A 21,784-nucleotide genomic window follows, 5' to 3' on the forward strand; every position below is an offset into this window, starting at 1 on the left:
AATAACTGTTAAAATGCTCTTCTTCTTATTTTTCGATATTTTACAGGGCTAGTTGCAAAACGATATCGGTATATTTGTGCGATAGGCTGAAGATATCGGCGGTAACATTTTGAAATTAGGCCTGAAAGTGTACACAGGCATGCATGCCGGTCTGAAAATAATGCATTTAAATTACCTTTTAATTAAGCCTCTCATCTCAAAATTTAAATTATCATTTATATGCAGAATTTGTAGAGTTTTTATTGAAAAGACTACATTAATTTGGTAATTGCAAATAGTACATGCAAAATATCGATACGATACCCATCCCTAATTCCAGATACGGTAACACTTGTTATGATTCACATACCTACACACACACACACACACACATCGGTTTAATATGAATTTCTGCAGAACAACAAATGAAAGCATTGTGATAAGATAAGATAACTCTCATTGATTTGAACAAACAGTCGGCAGTTTACTCATGAGCTGACGAATAAACCACAAGCAACCCCAATACGCTACGCCCACACGTTCGCTAAGGATTCCATTAACACAATGTCAACTCTAGCCGAAAAGGACTTTTACCAGCTGGTACGTAGTCCGTACAGTTTAAATTAATGCAACTTTCCTGCGCCAAGAGAATACATTTGGACATGCCGAGCTATATACTTGTTAAAACCATGAATTTCCCGCGATTTACATTTTTGCATGGGGAATGAAATGCGAATGGAATAAGCTATTAGTGCCATACATATGTCTGTATGTATATATGGATCATCAACAACAATCGAGTCGATCGGGCCATGTCTGTATGCAGCTTAAAGTGCAGTGAATACTTTAAACTTTGAGGCTCATTAACTACAGCGAAAAGAAGCAGAAACTCTGTTGTCATAGCAACCTACAATTGGAATGCTATGGCCCGATCTCGCCTAACAACATGGATGGATTCGATGCCTTGGAAACAAAACATCTGACCCAAATATAGTGCTACCCAAGGTTACAAAATCAACAAAGGGGGCAACTAGCAATAGAATGATCGATGGTCGTCAATTGCGGTTGCGCAAATGTCCTATGCATGTACATACATACATACATATGTAGATGGCAATCGTGCGTTGCGGGGAACCTTGGAAACCAGCTGCTAGGGGATGATTTTTTTTTTACAAACGTAGCAACAGGCCAGAAGTGTAAGGGTTGGCGCCCTCTAGTCCCGACTATGACCTATGATCCTCTGACCCCTGCTCTAATCAATGAGATTATAAATTTTAAATATTTTTATTCCATTACAGACTGTCAGCACGAACAAAGCTTTAAATGGTATAGAGGCACCATTAAAAACGAAACATGCTCGATCTATTATTATTATGATACATAAAACCAAAGAGGCAAAATCATTTTGGAACACCATCTCCCGGCAGTCCTTAATGCAGAGCAGATTCACCGCCTGGAAGTTTTGTCATCTGCTGCACAAGGTCCTGAGAGAAGCTCATCCATGTGCTATAAAACACTCTCAAAGTCACAGGAAAATGATATTGGAAGTGGGAAAAATGTGGGGCCTGCTGCAAGACGATATTGGACTCTGCATAAACGCCTACTGCAAGCTCCTGGTCACAAAACTCAATTTCCATGAAAAAAACCCATTTCCCGGATCGCTAATAATTTCGTTTAAGGAAATATCTAAAGCTGCCGATCGGGATTTAAATTACTTGTATGATATTCATACAGATATTTCGATTTCGATCATTAACACCTAACATCGTTTATTTCAGCTTTCAATTATGTGTGGAGATCTTTGATTACTTGGAGGATATCATTGAACTGCAGCTACAAATATTTTCTTCCATAAATACCTACCGAATGTCGTCCATGACCCAGCAGGGTCAGTGTAGACTGGCTCCCATGATTTGTCTCATTCAAGACTCAAACTCTCTCTACGATAATAGTGTAAGGATTATGTTTAAACTTCATGAAAACCTTCCGAACGACGTCCTGAGCGGCCACAGGGATCGGTTTAATGGTTTATTTTTGAAGTTGAAAGACTTTTATGAGAATGTGCGACCGCTTCAGTATTTCAAAAGCCTTATTTCGGTTCCGGAATTGCCCGCGTCCAGTCCAAATTTTAGTTCACAAGTGGATTTCAGTAGCTATATACCGCCAGTAGTCTATGTGCAACCAGAGCCCGATCCAGTTGTTGAAGATCTCGTGGAGACCAGCAGTCCCTCAGAGCCAGATTATAGCCAAACGCAGCTGCAGCTAAATACACTGGAGAGCATCATAAATGAGAAGGACGCTTCGATTGAGGAGCTCAAATTCAGATTGAATTCATTGCAACGAAATTTCGATGAGCTTGGGCAGAGCTATCAACACGAAGTGGCCGAAATGCAGAAAAGGAATGCCCTCCTATCGAACGATCTGTTAATATCCCGGGAAATGTGTGAAAACATACGGATACAAAACGATGATCTTGAGCTGCAAATAAACCAAAATCCCATGCTAATACGTGAGTAACAAGTATCTTTTATATATTAGAAAATACAAAATACATTATAGAGCTGGCTCTCGGCTTTTGTCTGTAAATATTTATAACTAAAATTCAACCATCAAGAGGTCTTTTCCATCTGATATATTGGTATATATATCTGATATAAATCACCAGCTGAACCCGACGCGACGCAGCTCAGACAAATATAATCATATGCCAGTTTTTTTTGGATGCAACTAACTATTCTAAAATCTCTATATTATATTGTTTCTGATGACACTGGAGGTTTCCTCTTTTATGAGTTTTCAAAAAAGAATTTAATTCAGATCTTCTATTAATATATTCAGGCGTGTAAATAAAATGATTGTACATATAAAGAACAAAAGGAACAATGCAATATCGTGGCAGGATTCGGACCCCGAAGGCATTGTCTGGAATCAAAAAGATTTGAAATGTCGCCGAGGGTTCAGCTAGTTTAAAATTAAAATAAAAACGTATTTATCAAAAAGGTAATTCAAATAATCTAGAAGTAATTAAATACCCAAATACCCATAGTTTGTATATGAAACTGACAACAAATAAATCTACTTTACAGAAAAGGTAATGGAAGAGGAGGAAAAGCAGAAACAATCTTCAGAAAAGTTTAACAAACTAAAAACACTTTACACACAAGTTCGGGATGAGCATATTAAATTATTGCGTGAGGTAAGCAGCCTTTCTTTCCTTCCAACATACAGAAGTACTAAATGATCTCTGAATTGTTTCCCATTTCAGCAAAGTGAAGCCACAAAGGTTTTAAATAAGGAGAGGCAATCAAGCTCTGAGCTACTATTGCAAACAAAAGCCCTCAACGATGAGATACTAAAGATAAAAGGCGATGTTGATGAAAAGAATAAAATAAATTTTGATTTGCTACAACAGATAGAAGACCAAAAGGAGCAGCTTTCGCAGCTTGAATCGGTTAGAAATGAGATTAGGGAGCAATTTGAAAATGTGGTAAAGCAGAAGGAAATACAAGAGCTGGATTCTATTTCGACGTCTGAGAGATTAAGTGAAAATAGTTTGGTCATTGAGAAACTGAATGCGTCCCTAAATGAAGCCAAGGAAAAGGTTTCACTTGCAGAAAACCAAATAACGCAGAAAAGCGAGGAACTACTACAGCACTCGAAAGCGCATGAAACGGAAAAGGAAACGCTCTTAGCACAGATTGAGCAACTCAAACTAGAGCATAAGGCGACCTCTGAGGCTCAAAATGAAGAATTATTGCAAACTATAAGTGTCCTGAAGCAAAAGGAAACATCGCTACAGGTAGATTCGTATATAATCTCTTTTGGTCATTCAATTATATTCGTATGCTTTCACACAGGAATTAACAGAAGCTCTGGCGCTACTAAAGCAGGAATTTAATAACGTAATAAAACAAAAGGAGATACAAGAGCTGGCTTCAGTTTCGACGTCTGAGAGATTAAGTGAAAATAGTTTGGTCATTGAGAAACTGAATGCGTCCCTAAATGAAGCCAAGGAAAAGGTTTCACTTGCAGAAAACCAAATAACGCAGAAAAGCGAGGAACTACTACAGCACTCGAAAGCGCATGAAACGGAAAAGGAAACGCTCTTAGCACAGATTGAGCAACTAAAACTGGATCATAAGGCGACCTCTGAGGCTCAAAATGAAGAATTATTGCAAACTATAAGTGTCCTGAAGCAAAAGGAAACATCGCTACAGGTAGATTCGTACACAATCTCTTCTCTTATTAAAATTACTTACATACGCATGCTTTCACACAGGAATCGACAGGTGCTCTGGCGCTACTAAAGCAGGAACAGCTTTCTGTGACTCAACAATACGAGGATTTACAAGGCAAGCATGCGGCTCTGGAAGAGAAGTTCCATCAAACAACGAAACAAGTGGATTCTATCACGGAGTCTTATCAACACTGTCATTCCAATCTTAATGATGTGAGAAAATTGGTGGTTCAAACTGTGAAGGATATTTGCAATTCCAAATTAAGCGATTCCGCCGAACAGCCATTAGATGCTATACCAAAAATTACAACCGAAATGGATGGGCTTATAGCTAGATTTATCTCCTCACCTGCCTTACAAAAGGCTGCATCCATTGAGGGATTGCAGGCTGCCATGTATTTTGGCTTTACATTCATTAAATTATATGACCAGTGCGATGTCATCTACAAATCTACAACAGAGATTGAGACGGGTCAAGGTACGTCGGTAAAGCACTGGATGTTTCACTATTTTATTTTGATTAATTTCCAATTTTAGATATTTTAATGAAAGCCTCATCCATATGCTCAGACATATGCATCTTTTTCCAATATTCTCTCATCGATGAACCGAGGGAAAAGGAAACGCAAAAGGCTTTAAACGATGTCGAATCGAAACTGTCGGATATACGAAAATTAGTTGATAAAATTAAACAGACCTTTGAGAAAAAGATCGACTTCGATAAACTGCTTGAAATAGAGCTTCGCGAAATGGATAGTGCGATCGATGAGGCAGCATCCAAGATTATAAACCTGTTGGCAAAGGCACGCGAGAAAGATGACAAAACCAATCTGGAAGTCAATGGAAAAATTGTGGATGCATGCACCACCCTCATGCAATGTGTTAAAGTCCTAATTTTAAAATCGCGTGTGCTTCAGCAGGAAATTGTCGCCTCGCAAAAAGGGTAAGACACACAGCTGCATTTTATATAGTTCCATAGTTCTAATCAGATTTAATTTGTTGCAGGAAACGCAAGTGCTAATGAATTTTATAGGCGCAACAGTCAATGGTCGGACGGGCTGATATCGGCTTCAAAAAGCGTGGCTAAGGCAGCAAATTACCTGGTCGATGCCGCCAATAATGCCATTGAAAGTGAATCTGGGAAGAACTTTGAGCTTATAGTCGCTGCCCAGGAGATTGCTGCCTGCACTGCCCAGATGGTTATTGCCAGCAAAGTCAAGGCTAATCGTAATAGCCAAAATTTGACGGACCTGACCAAAGCCTCGCGAAGCGTCACACAGGCCACTGGTACGTTGGTGGCCACCGTTAAAGATTGCAATGCCCAACTGGAAGAACTGAACGAGAAGGAACTCTCCAGCCTAACACCATCCCAAATAAAGACCATGGAAATGGAAATTCACGTTAAAGTTCTCGAAACCGAACAGGCGCTGCAGACACAGCGCCTTAAGTTGTCGGCGTTCAGGAGGGAGCACTACAAAAACAGCGATTACTAAATACGTTAAATTGTACCTAAGTATTATGTATTTTCATTATGTACATTTAAGGGCGGAACTAACGCATTAATGCAAATAATGGTTAACCTTACAAGGACAAAAGCTCTCTAAGATTATCCTAGGATCTGGGTTTGGTTGATGCAGTTCCTTATTTTTATTCATTAAATTATTTAGTATACCCAATGGTCGGATTTAGATAGAGCTATTCTTATCAGAATGAGATCAAAAGAGATGTAAAAACAGCCAAAGAGAGTTTCGTATTAAATTGTAAATTTAAATTACCCGAAAAGAAGTAACTGCGTATCTCTTCCGATCTTTTATTTGTTTGTTTGCGAAACTTGGATCACTTTTAAAGTTCACTGTTTTTATTGATATTTTCTCATTTATTTAAACAACTAAGGATCTGTTTAACTTAGCTCTTCTATCACATTGTACTTTTCCAATTATCAAGTAAACCGATTAGATTACAAAATTATAACAATAAATTTAAATTTAAATTAAAAAAATGATTGCTGCAACCATAAATATATTATATACACTCTTTAGCTCTAATTTGTATTATCACGAAAAGGCTTATTGCTTTTTATAAAACGGCATGTTCATGTTCATGAAACACACTTTTTGCGTAGTTTATCTAAAAGAAAAAAAAAACCAATGTATTATTGTGTGTTAATAAATAAATTGTTTCATATTTTTGTATAAAATAATAATTAAATTCACTTACGCATCTGGATGCAGCTTCAGCACACTCCTCCGATCGACATCGTATCCTTGGCCTCGTTATCTTTGGAAGATTGGTGGATATTTCAATGTAATGGCTGGACCCCCCAGATTGCCTGCTTGTCGATGGGGTAATCACGGGATGGCATGAGAGTATTTCACTCAGATGGTTCTGCACCATAATGGTTGGATTACCGTCACTAAGTGAGAATATGCGAACGAATTCTGTTGAAACCAGCAAACGCAATCTCGCCTCTTTATCGCTCCATAGACACGCTTCATACGATATTATTTTCTCATCGAAGTTGCGACGATTGATAAGGTACAGATACTGCTGTCCCTTACTCTGACGAGTCGAATACAAGGGCAGAAGTCCGCCAGTGGCCCCAGTCACGCATCTGGGTAGCCGTTTTCTTTCCGTAGAAATTCGAGCCGTACCCCGGCTGGTTTCCCGCACAGCACTCGCTGTTTCTGAGGCCAGGTCAAGCACTCCGATAATTGGCTTTGTGACGGTGCCCACCAAGCCTTTGCCAAGGCCACTGAGAAAGCCAGGAACGCCATCCGATTGCGCACCATCGTAGGTGTGTCGAACAATACTGGTGACTCCTCCAAGTAAACCAAATCCGAATCCCTTCAAACCTGCGGCCAGGTGGCCGCCAGAAGTGTTTGTCTGTGGTTCCAGGATTCGTAATCGGGTCTCATTGTCATGCTCATCGAGTACCACTTTGCCCAGACTATCAGATAATGTTTCTGTGAGCTTTGCCGTGGAATTGGATAGGCCATGGGCCACATTCTTGACTAGACTCGTGACGGAGCCTTCGAAAATTAATCCAGAGACACCTTCGGAGAGATCGTTGGCGAATCCCATGGGGTTTCCCAGAAAATCCACACTACCCAATATCGAAGCTGCGTGCCACTTGAGTTGGTTTATGTAGTGCCTTTTCATGCCCTTCAGGTACACATTCAATGTCTCAAAGTGAAATTTATCCGAATAGCTGTCGAGCTCTATGAGGGCATCTTCGAACTTGATGAGCGTAAGTCCCAATACCTTTTTGGTTTCTGATAGTTCGATGGGCAGCTTGGAGGAAGTACTCGCCGATAGTCGCACCTATGGAGAGATTGTGCTGAGTAACAAATTAATGTATATGAAGCCAAAACTAATACACACCTGAGTTGAGCCAATATTTAAGTTTTCAAAGTAGTATCTTTTCATATTTTTGAGTATCAGTTTCTCCTCAAAGTTCTCGAAGTCGTAGGCAACGCTTAAGCTTTGCCTGTTGCCTTTTCCGTAGCCGAGAAATGAGGCAACCTTCAGTATGAGCTTCTCCTCAAGATTCGCTATCGACGGCTTCAAGTCCAGCGTGAGATACTTGAAGATGATGGCGTTCTTATTGGGGCAGGGTAAAATTTTCAGTTTCAGCATCACAGCGCTATTTTGCTGATCCTGTTTAGTGGGATTATACGTGTGCAGAGCCACTTGGGTGGCCGCATCCAGCAGCTGATTGTCGATTTGTATATACGAAATGTTCAAGTCCAATGAATTCTCAAAGACACTCTGCACAATGTCACAATGTATGAGCTCCAGGCTGATGAACATAATCTCCTCACAGGGTTTTCGCGATATTATCGAAATACCAATGCCTTTGAGCAGCTCAACCTTTATCTGAAATATGAAATTATGTATATTTTGATGGATTTTGAGTTAAGGTAACATTCAACCACTTACCAGATACTCATGCTGAGATGATACATTCGCTTCATTGGCCATTTGTCTGTTGTTCAGAGAGGCATGCATCCATATTAAATCCGGTGCTAAATACACAGAATTTTGCTTGGTTTTTATATCGCCTATCTCGATGGTGCATATGGGACCATCCATCTTCATTGACAGCTCCAATTGACCCGATCCCGGTCTTAGCTTCTGTGCCACAATATGTTGTCCGATTGGAATGGTTTGGTTGTTTCTTTTCAAACTAGTATTTTCAATGCGACCCAGGACCGCTTCAGAGTTGGGCTGCAGACCCTGGGCACCTTGGCAGCGTGACTGAAAATAATGGGCCAAGAGTATATTTCAGAGCTAATCCGTAATGGTTGACGATAATCTCTTACCTGCACGCACATGTTGGCATGGCACATTAATCGACCACTCTCGAATCTCCATGTCTGGGTGGTGACGCGCTGCTTATTCGGTGTTCGAACCACCAAAGTGGTAAACTCTGTGGGATTGGGCGGCCTCTCCAGATCTAGCACAAGCCGTACAGCATGCGCCTCGTTGGACTGTATTGGCGGCGTGGATCCTTCGTGCTCCAATTGACCGTTGGAGTTCATGAGCCACAGCTGCGAACGATCACCGGAATTCTTCTCCATTATGATAACCTTCTTCCCCCGAACACCCAGGACCAGTTGCTGATAGATCTGATCGGGTTTTCTCTCGTGCTCGCTTGATCGGTCGAATGTGTCGTGAAAGGCGATGTATATAAAGTTTGAGTACGTCAGGGATCTTTTGATGTTCGTCTTGTTAATGGGAAACTCTACCATATTCCCGCCAGGCGCTTCCACCAGCAACGTGTGTGTGCCCGAGGGATCGTCCAGTACATAGGCCAGCGAGGATTGGGCCCGAACTGGCGTTATCCAAGATGGTCTGGTGCCCATTTGTGAGAAATTAATGGCAACTTCCGAGCAATTATCAATGCGTATCGGCGGCGGCAATGTTCGAGCGTCCGTGAACAATAGAATATAAGTGGCATCTTTGGAAATGACTTCCAGGCGCAGGAAAAACATCTCACTCCAATCATTGCGCACATTTATGTACAGACTTTGCACCTCATTGATGGGTATACCTTTCGACCAGCAGCAGCACTCTACATCCGGTATGCGCACACAAATATACTGCTCCTGATCCCAGTTTGGCCAATGAAAGGCGAAATTGCAATCGATGGGCGCTGAAATAATATTCCTTGCACTGGGCTGATCCTGAAACACACATCCCAAGAGACCTTAAAGTATTAAGTTTGTAGTTGATTTACGATTTACTTACGATATCGCAGCGTTGTATAAATTCCAGTTTGTATCCACTTCTGTTGTGTAGATGGAATCTGGGTGATAGTGTCACGAAAGTCGTGCAGGCATACAGTCCTCTGCCACGTCGTACGCTTATGCCAATCGCATAGCTCCCCTTGGTATTTTCGGCACGCAATTCCCTGTGACTGAGGTCCTTGTGCATGCTAAAGCTCTTGCACCACTGCAAAAGTAGTTGCAACATTTGAGTACAACAACAGTAATTGAATATATAGAAATAGAAATCATTTTGGCATACCAAATTGTTGTTGCCAAAGGCGCAGCCCAAGCGCACTTCCAGTGCAGGCGATCCCTCTTGATCCGAAAACGAAAACATTAGAGGCGCCACTTGTCGGGCTGTCTCATGCTCATCGAATTGTCCGGCCGCCGTGTTGTTGGTGCCCTCCTGCTTGTAAATCAGAGGCAGCCCAGTCTTGTTAATGATCCAAACCGGCGCACTTATGTACACCTCCATGCCCTTGCCTTGAAAACATTGAATGGATATGCGCAAGTGGAGCTCCCGCTTTTTGATGTCGATCAGCTTTAATTTCGGTTCCACAATGCCGATGTGCCTGCTGGGAACTTTCACGTGTCCCGACAGCTGGAAATTGTCGAGTGTGATGCTCAGGTTGAAGGGCTCGTATATATTCACATTGTAGATATTCGTACTCTCCGATGCACTGATCCTCCCTGTGGCGCTTTCGTGTATCTTAAACATTAGATCGCAGCAGAGCATATTATTGATTTTCAAAGGGGGCAACAGAGTGATTTTGTGGCCCGGCAAGCCAGCCTCCTTGCAGTGAAAGATCTCCCTGTTTATACTGATTAGGGTATATAATATGCTCCGATTTTTGTCATAGCACACTTGCAGCTCCTGCATGTTGTCGTTGCCGCAAAGTTTCCACAAAATTTCTTTATTGCTGAAGCCAATGTCGTCGGTATAATTTCCAGACAGCACTTGATTCTCACTGGAACAATGCGCAATGTACATAGAAGCATCGATGAATTTAAGCGGCAGAGACAGCTCATCGTTGGGCTTGATTACACTTATAGCGGAGAGGCCATCGCCGTAGTCACTCCTCAGCGAGGTCTTCAGAAAAACACTTCGATCCAGCTTGTTTATCAGCCCCAACGATGATTTCACTTTGATCAGTTTCTGTGCAGATCCAATCAGGGAGATATCGAAAATTATGCGACATTTTGTGGCCAAGTCCAGGGAATCAAAGCTGGTTGTCCGAAAGAATACACCGACTTTGTCCACTGACAGGGGTCCAATCAATGTCCAGCCATGGATCTGCACGAATATCTGGTGCAAATTCAGCTGATGGGAGTGTATGTGCCGCAGCTTACTCTTTTGAATGAAATCGAAAGTTTTCGTCTCGTTGGGCGGCACAGAGTGCCAGTTCTTAATGATCTCCAACTGGTGCACATCCGAGCAGGACATGTCCCCAAGTGGTGCGTAAATGGGCTTGAACAGCAGCGGCGTGCCGGTTAGATTTTGCAAGGCAAACGGAATAAACGGCGAGCGTTGCCGGAAGTTCTTGGCCCCATTGTCATTGAAATCGTTCGTCCAGTTCTTCAGCACCATGTGGAAAAGCTCTATAAAGGTCGATGTAATATTCAGCTTAAGCAACTGCTTGCTGGAGATCCCAATCTCGAATCGTTTCCTGTTCTCCACGTGACCTTTGCTGTATTTACACTTGGCATTGCACTCCCATGTTTCGGCCACCGGCTCCCAGCCGCTGAGGCGACGATTATAATAGTTGAGGGCCACTTCGGTGTCGACATTGGCCAAGCTATAGTATTGCATTTGGGACTGATGTTCCTTTGCTTTCAAGGTCAGTTTGAAGAAAACCTTGGAGAGTGATATCTCCAGCAGTGGCACATCCGCATCCATGCAATCGTCAATTATGAAGACCGATATAACATTCGCATCGACCACCAGCTCCTTCAGTTCCAGCGCAGGGTTTCGGTTGGCATTTTGCTTCTGTTGGGACAGCCATAGGGCGGCATCGTTGATTCTCCAATTGTTTATTTGCATGGCGTACAGGCAATCATTGATCGGAAATCCCATGGCCACAAGGGGCGCCACTCTCTCCAGATCGGACTCGTCTTTGGATACGACCTTCTGTACTCTGGATGTTTGCGTGGGCAGGAGTCTTGCCATTCTGGAGAACAGTTTAACGTCCACATAGGATAGTCGAATATTCAAGGGTTTCTGCACGAGGATGCTCAAGCAATTGCTGCGCAGTTCCATGTTTAATGTGAACGGATCAATGATGGACAGAGCACTGTCGTCTTCGGCATCCAGTGTGCAGGAAAAGATTTCCAAGTGATTGATATTCAAAGATATCGGAACGGAGACACTGCTGGGCTTGTATGAAATCACTGTGGTACTTTTCAAAATGATTGCGTCCGAGTCCAGGCGACTGCAGTCCTCCGTAAATATAATCTCAGAGTCTGTGATATTCACAATGAATTCTGTGACAGAAATCGGCTGGGGCAGCGGCTTTTGCAGTATTTGATTTGCCACACCAGTATCTGCTGTGGGCGAATCCTCCATCAAGTATGCTTTGAGCTGTTCCAGAATATCCATAAGGGCGAACACTCTCATATTGTTCAACATTATGGTATACTTTGACAGATGTGCATTCTTTCTGCAGTGGATTTCCACTTGAACGGCATTTCTAGGCGTCGTACTAGCCGTGTCCTTCTTCGAGGGCTGCAATATATTCCTAAACACATTCTCAGTGCCTATACCCGAGCCATTTCGTTCGTCCACGATCAGTATGTTGGTCGATATCAGATCAATATCTTGCGAACCATCGCTGAATAAATCAATTTCCAGGGTCGACTTGATGAAGTGAATGCAGGCCAATGGCTCTATGGGCGTATTTTGTGTCGTGTTCAGAGTCAGCAATATAGAGACGTCTTCGAGTAGAATTTGTATTGAAATCAAGTTCAAAATGGTCTGCGATACTTCGCTCTTGGACACCAGACTAATCGAGGATAGCATTTCAATGGAGCTGGACACATTGTTGGTGTACTTAATATACACATCGTCAATTTGTTCTCCAATATTGTTATTCAGAAAGCTGCGTATCAACTTGTATTGCTCAATGTTGATCACGCCATTTACTTTGGAGAAGGTTCCCTTCGTACTGATATCGGGGCACACGCGAATCCTCTCTGTTGACAGATTCCTCTCCAGCTGCAGATTAAGGTAGCAGGATTCCTTAAAGAACTCTTCCCCCAACCGTACAAACTTCATATTGGCGATGATAATTCGATCCACTGATTTCACGGAACTTCTTTCGCCCGAGAACAAATTGATGTTGACCAAATCGATGCGAATCACGTCCAAGACTTCGTTTGTCTTCGCTGAGTTCAACTTCTTGCTTATGATACATGGCTCGCTGGCCAAATGGAAGCTATTCGTAAGCGTAAGCTGCCCAAGATTGGCGATTATTACTTGTTTGTTGTTATACGATGCCGGCAGCACGATAACTGGCGAGTCCGCCTGTATAAAAAGTTTCATTTTTGTTGGCCTCAGACTTTCGTCGTTTTCCACATTTTGTTTCTTTAGTTTTCGGATCACAGGCTGAAAGAAATGAATGAACAGGCTATAAGTTATCAAATCACTGGGATATTCTGTCTGTTACCGTTTGCAATTGCAGCAGATCCTTAACAAATAAATGTAGCTCTGTGGCAAATCGCTTTGTGTGGATATAGTGTACTGCCGACATGCCAATCTTCAATGTCGAATCCACGTCTAACGTGTTTAGTACTTGGCTTGGCTTTCTGTGAATACACAATGTTCGATGAATAATATAAAACTTGGCAAGGACGGGCCACACTCACTTCCTATAAAAGAAGTTCAATGCTTCTGTTCCGCTGGTGACAAACTTTTGCTTGTAAATGTTGCCATAATGGGTAAGGTCAAACACCGACAGGGAGCCCAAGTGGCCCTCAACGGATTTACCAAATTGGTCATTAACTATTTTAAATAGCGCGTTTGACACATTCACTCTGGACAATAACGAGTCATTTCGAATCAACGTAAAGTTAAATGATCTTATTGACACATTCAGCGTACTAAAGAAATCGTCTGTATCTGTAAAGAAAGAATTCAAGTATCCAAAATATCAATGGATCAATGGCAGAAGGCAGCCCCAGGCTCGGGCCCACACTTTCCTTACCTATTTTAACCAGCTTCCTTTCCTGTGTTACTTTTTGATTATCGCTCTCGGCGGATATCAGACCGAAGAAGTCGAATATGGTGTACCAACGCTCCACGCAGATGGCCAAATTTAAGCAATTAAATTGAATTGAACTGAATTGATCCATCTCGGTGGAGCCTTTCGCGGGGCGCCCTCTATGCGAATTGTAGGTGACTAAAGTTTGGCCTCCCTTCTTGTTTCCCTTATCGTTTTTCTTCAAAAACTCCGACTTCTTGGCTCCGTCAAGATTTTGAAATGGATTATTATCGTGGAAGCATGAGGGCACCGAGGTGGATCTGTTCTTCCGATAGTTACAGTGTGTGGGTATGTCCGGGCACGATGATGACGTCGATGCTTTCTTTTTGATGGCTTTTTCGTGGTTTACGGATGTCACCATATTTCTGAATGGCGATGCGCTATCCGATTTTAGATCTTCCATCAGCACGGACTTTAATATTATTTCGATATCCTTGTCATAGCCTTTAACACGATGTTTAACATTGAAGTCCTTGAAGGTAATATTTATCAGGTCATCATGGTGTTGGTTTTGTAAATTGATTTGGAAAACCGGCACCGAAAACTGTATAATAGTGCTAATGGTGTGCTCGTCTGCTACCTCCGAATCTGGTATGCTTACTCCACTTGGATCGGGGTGTGCAGATTCATTTGCTTTGCCATTTGAAAAATTCGTCGCATATTGAATGGACTCATTGAGGAGCTCATATCGTTTACGATTAAGGGATACCTTCAGGGTTTCAACCATGCTGCCTTCAATCTATCAAAAATATATACAGAGAGTAATTACTATTTTTCCTATAATTAATAATCTACTTACTGAAAAGGTATCAAGCTTTCGCTCTTCACCATTCCCGTTCCCATCGTTATATCCCACAGAAAGCTGCAATGTGATGGCCGTATCGTGCAATATGGGAATGGCGTCCTTATTCTTTGAGGGATGCACATTGAAACAGTTTTCACGCTCGTCAATAGTCATCGAATAGACATATATGTTTTTGATCTCTATGGTGTAGGATTCATCGAACTCGTTCGAGTCATTTATAATCATATTGGAGCAGGTCATCTTGCCCAAATTTGCAATTAGAACGTGCGTGCTAGTGCTCGATATTGGCAATAGAATAATCGGACTGTTTATAATGATATCCAGTCTAAAATACAAAGCAAGAAATTAGCGAATGCGAATGCGAATATGCACGAGTACTTACCGATTGTCATGCCGATTCTTCTGGGGATTAACTGGTCGTGTTTGATCATTGACATCCGTGGCACGGATTTGTTGCACAAATTCTTTGGCTATGTCTGTTGCCTTATTGCCAATGGAGGTAACAAACTCTCTGAAATATATACAATGATATTCAAGCTTAACTTCTTAAAAGTAATTTTATATATTTTGTAGATTTACTTACCGCAAACTTCGTTTGAAATACGTAATACATGCATTTACATCTTGCAGAAATCTGGGACAATGGGTATATGAAACCGAGGCCATTCGCATTTGGACGCTGCATGTGGTTTTATCGCTCCAGTGACTTTTAAAACTGAATGCATCGATTTCGCCGCACTTCACATCATCGTCAATCTCATCCACAGCATCCAAATTGTTTGAGTATATTTCATGCGAGAGTCTGTTGAGGAACTGTTTGCCTACTTAGGTCCGAAGTTCTTAGTATTTGATCGCGGCCGACGGACAGAATCCTTGGAAGGAAAAAGGCTTCTGGTGTTATGTCGATGATCTGTATGCCTCCCAGTGATCCAAATACGGTTAGTTCCGACTGAAATGAAGCATTTATTTTGGCTTCCGTCAAGGTCAGTGTTCCAACTTTGCGACCTTCGTGATTTATTTTATATAATAATAAAATATTCAGGCGAAAAAAGTCAAAGAATATTTCGTTATGGTTTTGCTGAGTGGCATCGCACTCATCCAATTCAGTTGGCTCTGCAGAGGCCTCTTCCTGGACGCCACAGCTTTCGTTTTGCAATTTACTCGTACTTTGACTTAAAATTGTTCGTTTTGCAAAGTTTAAAATCTCAAGAATGGTATCCTGATTGGCAATTATATCCAAATTGTTGAATGTTATGTCCGTGGAGTGAAGTTGCGTTGAATTGCTGGCAGTGGGCGCAACAATTTTCACTTTTACAGAAATTAAGGCAGACTCCTCATCGTCACAGAAGGCAGCAATCGGATCATCTACTAAAATATTCTCTTCAAAATTCGTTCTTTAAATAAAGATTTCAGTTTTTTTCATACCCATTTGAATATTGTTAACTGAATTTTCTGTAAATGAGAAAGGTAATGGTGATCCAGGAGTAATAGGCGAAGCGATTGGACTATGCTTTAGGCTGCCAGAAAAACTATCCATTCTAAAAGTGAAAAAAGAATATGAAAATAAAACATTGATTGGAGAAGTTTTCTGCACCTACCCAACATGTCGATGACTGGCCACTAACAGCTCAAAGTCCGGCCCAAAGGACTGTATGGCATCTACCAAAAGTAGTCCATGCACCGACATTGTTATATTTGTTTCATTTGATTCCTTGATCAGACCCGCTCTTGCGCCGATTATCTGCAGCTCTGCTATGCTCTTTTCTTTGGACTGCATCTCTATGGCCAGTTGTCCAATGGCAAACTCAACAACCACTCGACTGTTGTCGTCATTGCTGGCAACGCTGTTGACCCTTTGCTCGCTGGCATACGTTTGGTTGCCTCCTTTATACACTTTGCTTACATCTTTGAGGGTATCGATCGTGGGATTCATTATGCTAAAAAAGTTATTGATGAGCACTTCATTTCCGTGTATTAGGATTGTGGGACAGGAGCCAAACAACGTGAACGACGGATAGTCGGGATCCACAGTAAATATATTACGTTGCTCCAGCGTCAGGGTTATATCAAATTTGTCAATTAGGTGGAAGTTCGAGGATGTTTTTAAGCAAGCCTGCCATCTTTCCTCGTACTTGCAGACCAGCACTTGCAGATTTGAAAAGTTAATCGAGTATTTATCATAGATCTTATTGTGCAAGACATATTCCAGCTCTACGTTCTTATTGAGAAAATGTTGCGGATTCTCAAGGATTGTGGGCGATTCCGAACCACTTTTCTGCGATGCAGGTGGCGTAGAGCATGGCGTCATATAAGTTTCCTCATCATCGTCATCATCATCATCATTCTGATTAGTTTGCTGATGATTTTCTGCCGCAGGATCTACTACCACTACAGGCAGGCATTTTTTCGCCTCCATTTTTCTCATTTCAAACTTTCCAAAGTCCAACAGAACCATCAGAGAGTTGCCAACTTTGTAGTTTTCCAGAAATATTATCCGTGGTGCAAATATCTCAATCTCAAACAGCCAGGTCTTGCGATTAATCTGCGATTAAAAAATAGCAATTACAAAACATATGTTATATAGTGTGTATAATATTGTGTACTTGCCTCATTTCCAATAAATAATTGATTCCAGTTTTTCAAAAAGTTCTTTCTTCGCTTGCCGACACGGTTTGTGACTATTGTTGAAGCATTTTCATTACTTGAATCGGTTATAAAGTCCAGAATCCAGTGAATCGCATCCTTGTTGTATATGAGATCCAAACCCTTTGATTTAATATTCAGTTGAAATCTCAATTGATTTGCGTTTTCGTATCGTAGCTGAAATAGGACATCCTTTTCGAGAGTATTATTCACAGTCGGGGGGTTCTCTGTCTGTGGCTTAATTAGGTATTTGTGTTTGGTATTGCTGCTGGTTTTATCTAATAAATAAACTTCTTCTAGTGATACGCCCACAGTGTAGGAAGTCAGTAGCGGACTTAACTGAAGAAACGATGAAAAATTATTGAATTGCATTTCCATTGATTTTCGGCTCTTAGCATTTTTATTCGTCTCCTCCTCGGACTGCACGATTAGCAGGCCTTTCAGTAGCTTAATCTCAAAGTGTCCAAAGACAGCATCGCACTTTAAGTCGGAGGAACTTTGCAGCGAATCCTCCAGGGCCACTAAAATATCATCTTCCAAATGTTTAATTGATTCATCCTGCTCATTGTTCGCAGTGCTCGTTGAGTTGACAGTGTACCAACCCATCCAGTTGGGAAACCAAAGAAATAACATATTCTTTCCCTTGACATTGTGCGACTTAAACGAGAGACCTTTGCTAAAGACTTTGTCAAAGCATATGCGTCGCAAAATGCTTAAATCCGAAACATTTCGATCACTTTCGATAAACGTTTTAAATTCTTTGTCTGCGTCGGACAGGATCTCATTTGGATTTACTATGATCAGTTTGTAGAGCAGCATGTAGCGCAGATTTTCACTTAGAATAGCAAAGTTTTCTTCTCTCTTTTTGAATATAAAGCCATGACAAACTAGGGCATATTTCCACCATAGTTTCGGATCGTCTGCCACACTACAAGTCGGCCTCTTTAGTCTGTACTGTCTGATTTCCTTAATTTTACGTATTCCTGTAAGTTTGTCCAGCATTTGCAAGCGCTGGTCCTAAAAATATACAAACAAAAATATTTATAGAAGAAAATCTGCGATCTGATGGAGTGGGAAAACATACCTTAGATATATCTATAATTACTTCAGGAACTATAATCTCACACGAGACTCTAGGCTTGTCTTTTGTGCGAATAACCTGTTGGCACTTGTCCCGTTTCCATCGTGCAGTGGCGCATATTGGCTTAATGATAAAATTGTGGGGCCGCAGCTCGCAGGTTGAATGCAATTTGCTGAGTATATCCTGATTGGTGAACGATTGGCACCTAATGTCTTCATGCAGAATATCCCAGTATACGGATAGCTCCTTCAGCTCCACTAGCTTGTAATTCATTTCGTTGTTGGCCGCTTTGTACGAACCACTCGTCCAATTCGAATCGCAGGTCTGGGCGGTTAGCGATGCGATTTTGATGCCGGTTGCTATTTTGGTTTTTCCCACATCAACACTGTCTTCGTATCGAAAGTGGACATCAAATATCTTCAGCTCAATATTGTCTATAATATTGGTGGCCATATTCGTTCCATATTTCAGCCAGTTGTTGTAGGAGGAAAAGTAATAGGATTCCATTTGCATTCCCTTTTCGGATCGCCAGCCTGCCTCAGCATTGTCCAAGACCGCTAACTTGTATTCCAGATCCTGTAGTTTCTCTTTGGTATAGTCCCAGCTTTCCAGATTCTTTGGGCAAATGATACAGAAGAGCCCCTCCACCGATATGCACCACGGGGAGGTTCGAAACTGACGGACAGGTACTTGCAGCTTGATTTTGCGTATGCTGCCACCTGCCACCTCCACCGGTAAGTTGAGCGCTCGTAGTGCATCCTTCCGTATCGGTATGTTCTCAAGCTCCACCTCGCCTTCAAGAGAAATGCACTTTCAAAATTTAATTATTACATATGCGAGTATGTGCCGTTACCTGACAGAAGTGCAACAGATAATTGCGCCGAATTCAAGTTTTCCAGGTATTTGCCCAGATAGGTATTCAAGGCCCACGTTATAAGGTCTCTTAACATGGTTATTGAATCACCGCGGCCGCTGTTACGGCTTTATATTTATGTTTTACTTCTTTCCAAACAAACATAAGAGTGTAGTCTAATTGCAAGCATATGATAGGAACTACTTACACGTTGTAAATACGGTAACTGTCATATTGCACCTATACCAATAAATGGGAACGTGGAATGGAATCAGACAATTGGCGAATCAGATTTATTTAATAACTGAAGATTTCAAACAACTTTAAACAGCTGAAATATAAATTTACAATTAAACAAAGCTACTTGCTAATTTGAGACTATTAAAATTTCTATTAAACTTCAATAAAGAAAAAATATATTGTTCGATATTTTCGTATCATCTCAATCATCTCGACAAGGTTCGATAGACAATAAGTTCCATACCTAAAACATGTGAAGTTCGTCAACAAGTTCTCCGCTGAAATACAAATTTTTGAAAATGTCCGATAATTCGAGGAGGGCTTTAAATTTGCAGGCAAGTCAAATAAATATACTTATCCATGAGTCGAATGCTCTAAAGTTTCTGATGTATTTGATTTGTAGGGTGTGCTGAAATATTCTGTCGAACACACCGCCAACGCAGAAGCCGCCGATGCACAACTAAGCACCGATCTAGATGAAGAGGTATGTGATTCTTTCAATAAATTATGACATTTTAATCCCCCCGTAAGAGATACAACATTTTTCCATCAAAGAAAGTTCTGCAGACTCAGTCGGTAAAATTCAATCAGTTTTCCCAGTTGTCAAGGAACTCGGTTTCGGGTGTGATCTAGAAGGATCCATAGAAGTCGCACCATCACGAACTCCAAGACGCCCACAGAAATTATTGTTCAATCAATTGTTTATTTGACCAATCCCGCCTTTGGGTCTGACTTTAGATCGCATTTCGGTCTGAGTAAACACAGACCGAAAAGAGAATTCTCGTTGTTTATATTGCAATTCTCGGAAACTCTAAAAGTAAGGGGTGCCAGAAGCTTTGAGTCGGATGTTTATAGATTTGGCGTGAAAATATATTGTATTTCTTTAGTAAATGGAGACAAACAAGACTAAACACTTATATTTTTCTTTCAGAAAAGTCGATTCCTAGAGGGTGCAATAAATTCACTCACAGTCGGCGCATCAAATGACTTTAAAACCGCATTAGAAATTCTAGACAGCTTAGAGACTAGCATAGAGGAAAAAGAGGAAAGTCTGAATCATCTGAGAAGCCACATTGATGACATCGATCTGGCGAATTCCCTAGCCAAAATGGGCGGCACAAAGACTTTAATCCGATATATAACAGTGCCGGAAAAGGAGCTGCAGGCATTGTCCATTAATATTGTCGCTGAAATGGCACAAAATAACATATTTTGCCAGGACATTTTCACCAAGGAGAAATTTTTGCCAGCGCTTGCACGAAATTTGAGTGAAGCGAATGAGAATATAGTTCGGTGTTCCATCTATGCCATATCATCGATAATACGAAGCTTTCAGCCAGGCATGAACGAATTCAAGCGAATAAATGGAGTTAAGGCTCTGTTGCCGTGCCTGAAGTCCTCCAATTCAGATGTCTATATAAAAGCAGCATTTCTCATAGCATCCCTATGCTCGCTGGATAAGTCTCTTAGAGGTAAGAACGTTCATTCAAATACAAAATGTAAGACATTTAAATACCATTTCGTTTGTAGATGCATTTTTAAAGGCCGACGCATTTTCTATATTATTGGAAAACTTAAAGCCCGTCGATGACTTTGATGTGAAACAGGAGACCACACTTTATGCATGTTCCACCCTCTCATTAAATTCGAATTTGAAGCTGTCGGCGGAGAAACGCAAAGATTTGGACCTTATTTTGGCACAAATAATTTCAAATAACAAGCAAAACGAAGATTGCGAGGTATGGTTTATCCGTAGGAATTCAATTTAATGAACCATTGCTCTAAATCATATTTTTTACGTTTCTTTATTTTCAGGACATGGTAAACTATGCAAAGAACATTGCGGACAACTTGAAAACACTGCCTTGAAAAATATAAGAATCACAGACACGGGGAATATATTAATTTAGTATGGATTTTATAAGAGATCACGCAAGAGCTTCGCTAAATTTTCAGGGTGCGTTTGCCCAGTATTTTTCGAAATTTCAGTAAAAAAGACCATCCAGAACAGGGTCTACAAACTGATCAACTGTTTTCCGGGAATCCGCGTTCCAATGGCAGTGGGTCACGTAATCTTGGATCAATATGTGATCCACATGATCGACCAAACAAACGCAGAATCGATGGATTGTGCGTTTGTTAGGCCGGTTACGTCGATTGCATATTGATTTAAGCGTACGAAACATATTCCTCTTGGAACGCTGTTCCCCGCGCAACAGCCGATCAGTTTGTAGGTTCCGTTCCGCAATTATCTGTCTTTCCATAATTAAATTTTAAACAGTACTGGGATTGGCGCAACTCTTCCTTGAACTAGCATAAAATCCATACCGAAAATAGTACCTACGTCGCTATCTTATACAGCTAAAAGCAAATTAAATTAAAACAATATTAGGTAATAATTTTAATACGAAAACCAAAGC

At 41.2% G+C, this 21,784-nt stretch overlaps 3 protein-coding genes across 3 annotated transcripts; 2 read left to right on the forward strand and 1 right to left on the reverse strand.

The window, feature by feature from the left end:
- The first annotated feature begins 349 nt into the window (after window positions 1-349).
- On the forward strand, window positions 350-6,350 carry LOC111077647 (huntingtin-interacting protein 1). Its single transcript, XM_041594050.1, has 9 exons — window positions 350-579; window positions 1,278-1,696; window positions 1,758-2,488; window positions 3,066-3,175; window positions 3,245-3,778; window positions 3,837-4,196; window positions 4,259-4,694; window positions 4,754-5,159; window positions 5,223-6,350. The coding sequence occupies exons 1-9, from the start codon at window positions 544-546 to the stop codon at window positions 5,707-5,709; spliced, it is 3,519 nt and encodes a 1,172-aa protein (XP_041449984.1). The 5' UTR covers window positions 350-543; the 3' UTR covers window positions 5,710-6,350.
- Window positions 5,827-19,316, reverse strand: LOC111077646 (vacuolar protein sorting-associated protein 13D). Its single transcript, XM_041594049.1, is given in 18 exon segments — window positions 5,827-6,343; window positions 6,434-7,537; window positions 7,598-8,092; window positions 8,156-8,473; window positions 8,539-9,402; window positions 9,467-9,670; window positions 9,746-13,087; window positions 13,149-13,287; window positions 13,348-13,600; window positions 13,686-14,481; window positions 14,542-14,872; window positions 14,930-15,058; window positions 15,131-15,357; window positions 15,359-16,085; window positions 16,146-17,089; window positions 17,155-18,207; window positions 18,275-19,065; window positions 19,125-19,316. Coding segments are annotated over 18 exon segments (11,865 nt in total). The 5' UTR covers window positions 19,222-19,316; the 3' UTR covers window positions 5,827-6,292.
- Window positions 19,317-19,595: 279 nt separating this feature from the next.
- LOC111077650 (hsp70 nucleotide exchange factor fes1) lies at window positions 19,596-21,776 on the forward strand. The gene is made up of 5 exons (XM_022372004.2): window positions 19,596-19,699; window positions 19,768-19,848; window positions 20,296-20,836; window positions 20,895-21,103; window positions 21,180-21,776. Exons 1-5 carry the CDS (start codon window positions 19,664-19,666, stop codon window positions 21,231-21,233), a joined length of 921 nt encoding a protein of 306 aa, XP_022227696.2. The 5' UTR covers window positions 19,596-19,663; the 3' UTR covers window positions 21,234-21,776.
- The last annotated feature ends 8 nt before the right edge of the window (window positions 21,777-21,784 follow it).

The sequence above is a fragment of the Drosophila obscura genome, unplaced genomic scaffold, assembly GCF_018151105.1.
Source record: "Drosophila obscura isolate BZ-5 IFL unplaced genomic scaffold, ASM1815110v1 contig_1, whole genome shotgun sequence".
Taxonomy (NCBI): domain Eukaryota; kingdom Metazoa; phylum Arthropoda; class Insecta; order Diptera; family Drosophilidae; genus Drosophila; species Drosophila obscura.

Coding starts and splice junctions, on each gene's coding strand:
- LOC111077647 (XM_041594050.1), top strand. CDS start 544: ATGTCAACTCTAGCCGAAAAGGACTTTTACCAGCTG. Junction 2,489..3,065: donor CCAAAATCCCATGCTAATAC/GTGAGTAACAAG, acceptor TCTACTTTACAG/AAAAGGTAATGGAAGAGGAG. Junction 4,197..4,258: donor AAAAGGAAACATCGCTACAG/GTAGATTCGTAC, acceptor GCTTTCACACAG/GAATCGACAGGTGCTCTGGC.
- LOC111077650 (XM_022372004.2), top strand. CDS start 19,664: ATGTCCGATAATTCGAGGAGGGCTTTAAATTTGCAG. Junction 19,700..19,767: donor GGAGGGCTTTAAATTTGCAG/GCAAGTCAAATA, acceptor TTTGATTTGTAG/GGTGTGCTGAAATATTCTGT. Junction 20,837..20,894: donor GCTGGATAAGTCTCTTAGAG/GTAAGAACGTTC, acceptor TTTCGTTTGTAG/ATGCATTTTTAAAGGCCGAC.